This window comes from Sprattus sprattus, assembly GCF_963457725.1.
Source record: "Sprattus sprattus genome assembly, chromosome: 13".
NCBI lineage: Eukaryota > Metazoa > Chordata > Actinopteri > Clupeiformes > Clupeidae > Sprattus > Sprattus sprattus.
In genome coordinates, this window is record NC_137911.1 from 22,162,074 (window position 1) to 22,169,778 (window position 7,705).

At 41.7% G+C, this 7,705-nt stretch overlaps 1 protein-coding gene across 1 annotated transcript; it reads right to left on the bottom strand.

Annotated features, from left to right (window-relative positions):
• Window positions 1-6,571: 6,571 nt before the first annotated feature.
• On the bottom strand, window positions 6,572-7,705 carry htr1b (5-hydroxytryptamine (serotonin) receptor 1B; the record flags this gene model as incomplete). The annotated part of the gene is made up of 1 exon (XM_080849942.1): window positions 6,572-7,705. The coding sequence occupies one exon, from the start codon at window positions 7,703-7,705 to the stop codon at window positions 6,572-6,574; it is 1,134 nt and encodes a 377-aa protein (XP_080706068.1).

Below are 7,705 nucleotides of genomic sequence, written 5' to 3' on the forward strand. Positions count from 1 at the left end.
CAGAGTTTTTACCTATTTGTAAAATGTTTGTAAATTACCCAGCAATACCCACTTACTTCTACAATCATACCCTGTATTTATATGTTTCTTACACCATACCTCCACTTATCGTTCTACATAGCCTTTAATGAGTAACCACATTGTTAACAGAATGTCCCTTGTAAGTAATCTTAAGTAACCTATAATTGCATTTAGGATTACAATGACTTAGAAATCTTAGTTATACATTCCTTATTTTTAAAATGTTTATAAATGACCCAGTAATAACCACTTACTTCCACAATCATATCCTGTACTTATTCTGTCTTACACCTTACCTAACTGTTACTTACCCTGTAATTAACTGTAATTTAAAGTATTATCGGGACTTATCGGTGTCACTAAGGTACAGCGCTGGTAAATGACAACAGGTTGGATCCCGTGAAAGCACCTGCCTGTACTGGACTAATGACATTTATAATTACATGTCTGAAAATTCCACGAAAGTGTCACACATGCTTGATGTGAATGGCTTGGTACACACAAGTTAATCCCCTGCTCCACTCCCCTTGGGGAGTGCATTTCACTTTGATGGCATATCTAAATGTCCAGCTGTCTGTGGAAATATGCTCTTCTAAATGGCAAGCTATGTAAATGGCTCTGAATATGGGCATCTGCTCAGCAAATGAGCAACATAATGTATTTCTGTAGGGCGCTGAGGTTGATGTGGGAGCATGGAAATGAAGAGCTCCAAAATCCTCTTAGAAACTCAACAGATATACATAACCGTGCTGAGCGTCGTCGGTCGTCTGGACGGGCACCCCTGTGGAATGCATATTAGGATTCCTGTAGAAAAAAGAAGGTTGAATATGAATTAACTCTTAATAGAGTTCAGAGTGCATCTAAAAAGCACTAGTGAAAAGACACATAAGTCAGGGCACTTTAAAAAAAAAAAAACACTGAGATGCATGAAGAGAATGATTAGGTTCCTGCTGCGCTGTAGTCCATATCATTTCTATTGGGAGACTAAAAAAAGAAGAAATGAGTGATTCAGCAGTCGGCAGCGTCAGATCAGCACTATGCTAAAGCGCTCTCATAGGGCTGGAGCGAGAGGGCAACGGAGGGCCTAATAAGGCTCCCTGCACCAGCGGGGTGGAGAGACAGGGTCTATTACTCTTTCATGGGGCAAAGCGAGATAAAAAGCAGGATGAGGCCTGGTCCATGCTAATGCGATATCAGCGCTTATAGTAACGATACTGGCAGGGTGTGAAAATACAAGGCCACTCTTTGGTTAATGGAACACACACAAAGACACACACAGAGGGTCTGTATTGAGGATCTGGCACAAGCAGAGCATATTTAGCTTTGTGAACACAGGGGGAAAATCAGGGAAACACCATTTGGGAGGCACAATGCTAAAAATTGAGCACGGGTATTACATCTAAGAAGACTTAATACTTTATGAACAGCATTTTCAGTCCACTTCACTGGAAATGGGCCATGGGGCTTGTATACTGGGTGAAATCACGTTGACCATATGATTTGACTCTGGGCTGAATGATATAGAAAATATTTCTTTCTGTGGACCGCTCCAGAGGTAAGAGGGTGAACCATGTTGAAAGGTGAAATGGAGCCCATTTATCAAGACACCCAAGGGAGAGTCCTATGTTCCAAAGCAGGGGAAAGAAAGCCAGGCTGACAAGCAATGAGAGCCTTGCTTTTCTCCTTCAGGACAACTGTGCTCAATGGTTCTGCGGTGGATTCACAGATGTTGGCCAGCATATCTGAATTGAACATTCTCGACTGTGATTGAACTGACTAGAAAGAAACACACTGAATCCCAGATATGAAAACGATTTTTGAATGCAGCCTTGGGTGAAATGTAATCTCCTTTGATTTCTTTATTTCGCACCAAAATCCATGAACGCAATTTTCTTCAAACAGGACTTTTTGTATTATATTTCTTTATACTAATAGAATGAATGACAGGTATGTGATTGAATTTTGAGGTCCAAACTGCAGAAATGCCATTCATGACAAAGCTGTTGACTGCTACATTTTCACAGTCATTCAGACGGATTAGTTTTCTCCCACTTCCAAGTATAACTCCATTTGGCCAAGATGGTTGCTGGTGGATGGGATAGCTTTTTCGTTCCAATGTCCTATCCAGTTATCATTCAATTCGAGTGTTTCCCTCTTTTTGCACCCTTTCTCCCCCGAGCAGCGGGCTCCAATGTAACTTTCAGAGCATGAAAGCTAAGCCATTAGCGGCAGCCAGGCTGGATGGGAGCCACAAACACAGACTGTGTTTATAGACTCACAAAATGAGGTATAGGGATTGCAGGTGATTAACAGTGTGACAGTTGAAGGGCTAGTTAAGAGCCTGTGACGTTCAACAAGAGCTGTAACATACTCATGCTAACAGCCTCCCTGGGCAAGCTGACTGCACGCTTTTGAAACAGGCATGCCTGCCTCCTGACGATCCTAATTTACACTCCCTGATGTGAAGATGGACTTTTTTTTTTACACACTCAGAGCCATCAGGCCGTAAATAAAAAGAAAGAAAGATCTACATTGCTTTTGCTCTTTCAAAGCTGCCAAGATTTTCTTGATTAGCATTAAGTATATAAATATTGATCGCTATTGTCAGTTTGCATTAGCGCAGCACTCAGTCTGTGTAAGCAGACACCGTATTGAAACAAAGGAGGTAAGATAGCATGCCAACAGGATACTCATTAAGACCCCAGAAGCTGTGTGGGCTGAGGGTATCTGTGCCTCAGCTCAGGAAGAGGCCATAGGGGGGCGTTGGGTGTCAGCTGCAGAACGGTGTGAAATAGAGCTGAAGGAAATGCCCGTCACCAGGGAAGCAGATAGATGCCCCTGTCTCTACACGCCGCCATCCATACTAATATCCCTGTCCCTCTCTTCTCCTGCTCCTGCTCCTGCTCCTGCTCCTGCCCCTGCACCATCCGCTTGGTGGCCTCTGGGGTCCTGACCCACCATTGCTCCTGGGCCCGTTGCTTCAGAGGACACAGCTCCCAGGGGTTGGTAGGGGGTGGCAAAGGCAGAGTTTAAGAAGGACACTGATGGCCCTCTGGAGGCATGTGTGCTGCTAATGAGATTGTGCCTCAAGCTTCCAACAATTTCACTTGACACATCAAAGAGGCTTTTCTCAGTGGCAATTCTTTGCAGACATGCGAGGGAAGGTATAATAACACTTGACTGCAATGTTGTTCTACATGTGTATAGCCATACATTAACATGTAGTTACTGTCATTCACATGCATACATATACATGTATGTATGTATGTATGTATGTATGTATGTATGCAAAGGACATTTGATGGAAAAATACATCAGTTTTATAAAATACTGTTCATAAGCAGATTGCGGCCACAGATAATAGAGAAAGGTTTCCAAGCCACTCTCAGGGCAATTCAATCTTGCTTATGCCCATGTGAAAACAGCGTAGGCAGAATGAGGGTGTGCCAGAGAATCACAGAGCATGCTGTGCAATCAGCTAATCGTGAAATTTGTTGATTTTCAGCCCTGCAGTGTTGACCTTGAGATTCAACTGAAGCTGCATTAGATGCCATTAGTGTTCTTATCAATGGAGCACAAGCGCAATGCATTAAACCAACTTAGGTAGCCCCTGTATGGTTTCGAGAGGTAGCTAAGCAACGCTTTGGAATACTGCTTCATGGATCATTGCCTCAGTGTATTTGAGGTTTCTCTCAGAGCCGAAAAAAACATTTTCAAAGGTTTTATGCTTTATTACTTCTGTGGTCCCATTGTGCTTTCTCCTGCTCACAAGCTTTGAACATTTATAATTGAAAATCAGTGAAAATTGCAACAAAGCAGTAGTAATGCTCCATTGGCATTTTTTTTCATTAAACTACATCCTTGGTTTATCTTTTGTTACTACCTAGCCAGCTGACTGTATGCTCCCATTTTAATAATGTGTTCAGATTTACTTTAAGATAAAAGCTGTATATTAAAGGTCTATAAAAATATTTTATAAACCACTTAAAATGGAATATATTATGATAAAACAGACACTAGGACTCCATTTCAGATGAACCCTTGTGCCTGTAATTAAGATGGTGTAATCTTTTTTACAGCGGGGACAACTCTATCTATAAATTAGAGGTACAGGTTGATGGATTAACACTAGTACCCACGGGTTTTGGCCTCCTTGCTAGCACGCCCGCCTCCCATGCCCGAGGTTGTCAGTTGGAGGCCGATGTGGGACTGTGTTTGTCTTCACAAAGCAGGTTACATAAGCAGGTCATAGGATGAGGTAATTCGTCGAAGTTTGACGTTGTAAAACAGTTTGAAATATATGTAATATAACGGTGGAACTGAGGATTTCAATTAACACCCTGAATGGGGCTGATTTTGTTGGTGCCAGACAGACAGCAATATAACTTCCAGCAATATCACCGACTGCACTTACAGCAGCTGGGATGCCTGACAGGTGCAATATTGTTGGTTGTTTGTGCCATTGCTGCATATTAATAAATTCAGTTCTCTCTCATCTTGACTTCCCCACCATCTACACACACACACACCTGCACACGCACACGAACACGAACACGAACACGCACACGCACACACACACACACACACACACACACACACACACACACACACACACACAGGCTGTATTGTCTACCCTCTGTAAAGACCTTATTTATCTAGACACAAACAGCCAACCTCCACCCTTAATGCTAATATGTTAATGTTCTGTAACACCCCACTAATTTGCCAGCTCATTATTGTCAAGGTCCACGGTTGTTAAAATTGAAAGGCTCTTTATGACCAAAGGCAAATGCTTCAATGGTCTCAATGAAGTAATGGACTCAACATTTTTTGGAGGACAACAAGGAGGTATGTATCTGTGTGCACAGAAAATGAAAGCAACATTAATTCACTTTTACCTTACCGGGCATGTCAATGTCAAACCACACCCACTTGAATTCTGCAAAAGGCCTCTAATGGAGCAGAAAAGATAAAAAAATAAATAAAACATTGTCCTTTTCTTTTCATCACTATTTGCATCCCAATTTGGACCAGCTCCGTGTTATGTGCATCATAGAAGTTGAATTCTTTGCTTCACAAACCCATTTTCTTGCACTGCACCATCTCGCCCCCTATCCCCCAGACTCCTCTGTGCAGGTATGGTTCACTGTGTCTTGCTTCTCTTTTCTGTTAAGACTACAGCCTAGCTCTTAAGTTTAATTTAACTTCAGCCGAAAGGGGATGATGCCTGATTATGGTGGTACTGGCGGAATAACTATTTTTGCTATACGCTGAGCTTTTGAAGGAATCTCTGTTGCCTAAAACCTCATGTTACCGCAAACTCTCTCCATTGTGTGTGTTTTTCAGCCAGAGGTTGGTCACATCTGCCGCGAGCCAGGTGTTTGATGTGAGCTGGGGATGAGCTGATTCCATGAGTACCAAATGGGAGGTCATGTGAGACTACTGTATGAGAATGCCTTTATGTCTGGTCAACCATCCAATCAGTCAATGAAAAAACATCAGAATACCATATGAATCACTGGATTAAACAAATGTCTCCATTTAACATAATGTTGTATTTTACACATTTTTTTTAACTGATCAATATTATTGGCCTTAATACCAACAACATGTTGATGAAACTATCTCTTTTCAGTTGGTTTGTTTTTTTCTTTTGTGGTAGGTAACATTATAAATGGAACATCCTTCACAGAGATCCTTCTTTTTCCGTCGCGGGGAAATTGTACACACAGCCTGATGAAAAAAGTGCAATGTGATGAAACAAAGCTTCACTTTTCTTTGTATCTTTTATTACAAAACATTAATTTATGCTGTATGAAATATATAGTCTCAGCACACTGACAACTATTCCTTAGAAATAAGGCAATAGTGCTATGGCACATGACATGTTACAAGTAATTTCTGTCTTATTTGAACTGAAGATGAACATGCTCTGAGTCTCTCCCTAGTAATTATAGTTATGAAAACCTCTGTTGTAGCTGTAACTCAGGGCTTCCTAAAAATGATGTGCTGAGGTGGTTTATCTTTAGCTGCCAAAAAAACGCACTGTCCATCAGAGCAAACAGCTGAAGGGTGTATGCACAGTGCATGGAGTCTGTATAGATACACGTTTGCTCAGCAAATATGATACAGACCTGAATTTATTGAGCAAATATTATTTCGGAATTACTCCGTTTATGACATTCATCTCAATACAAGCCCACACCACTGCCCAGATTGTTTCCAAAACAAACAGAAACAAATACATACATGGACTTTAACCCTTGCCTTCTGAATTACATTTTTGTTTGCAATTTCCAAGGCATAATAAACAATCAACATGGCTCCTGGCAACTGACAGTGAGATTAAATGGTAATGATCCCCTTGTATCCACCTCATCTTTATAACACTGATTTAAGACTTTAGCTTATAGTTGGTTAAAATGTCCACACATACTCTACCTCAGTAATGTTGGCGTGAATGACACTTTTATCCATTGCAATTTTACAGCATCGGGTTCTTTCTTTTTTTTTCTTTTAAATATGACTCTTGTTAAGTCTTTTTCATTCTTTAAGATACACAGCATCTAAATCGCAGCAGTTTGTGGAAAGCCTTTTTGAAATCTTCATTGGACATGGTGTAGATTATTGGATTTATCAATGAATTGAGGTAGCCAAGCCATGTGAAAAAATCAAACAACTCTGGGTGGAAGCATGATGAACACAGTGGCACAAGCAGTGCATAGATGAAAAACGGCAACCAACATACTATGTAAGCTCCCAAAATTATACCCAAGGTTATCGTTGCTTTCCGCTCCCTAGCAGCGGAGATTCTCTTTTTCTCCAGAAGTGAGTCGGACAGAGTCACCTGCACCTGGTTTACATGTGTCTCATTCAACCCAAAGCCTTTCCGTCCAAAGTGTAACGGACTCGATGCAACAGATCCGGGCGAATTATTGACCAGCTGTGCTGACGTGAGCCTTTTGCCAACTTTTGGTGACTGTTTCAGAATCCTCTTTCGAGCTTCCACATATATCCTCCCGTAAAGCACGATGAGCAGCAAAGTAGGGATGTAGAATGCTCCAAACGTGGAGTAGATAGTGTAGAATATGTGATCTGTATTCACGAAACAACTGGTCAAATTATCCGCTTTTACTTGGCGCCAGAACAAGGGAGGCAGAGAGATGGACACAGCGATGATCCAAGCGGTGGCAACCATACCTGCTGCCCTCGCCGACGTGCGCCTGTTGGCATACCCAACCGCGTCCGTAATAGCCCAATAACGATCCAGTGCTATTACACACAAATGCAGAATAGACGCAGTGCAACATGTTATGTCCGAAGACAACCAGATGTCGCAAATAATTTGACCAAGAGTCCACGTATGAGTTACTGTGTAAAGAACGCATATGGGCATCACCAGGATGGATACCAAGAGGTCCGTCACGGCTAAAGATGCAATAAGGAAGTTTGCCGGGGTATGAAGCTTCCGTGAGTGTGAAATAGTTGCAATGACAAAAGCATTTGATAATGCTGTTGCCAAAGTTATAACGCAGAGAATGACAGCCAGACTTGTTTGGAAAATTAAATCAATAGTCTTGTCACCAGGTTGAGATGAATAAGATACATTGGCAACATTGCTGGAGTTGTAATATACCTGAAAGGAATGCGTGGATGTTGGCTTCAAGTTACTTGGGCTATCCAT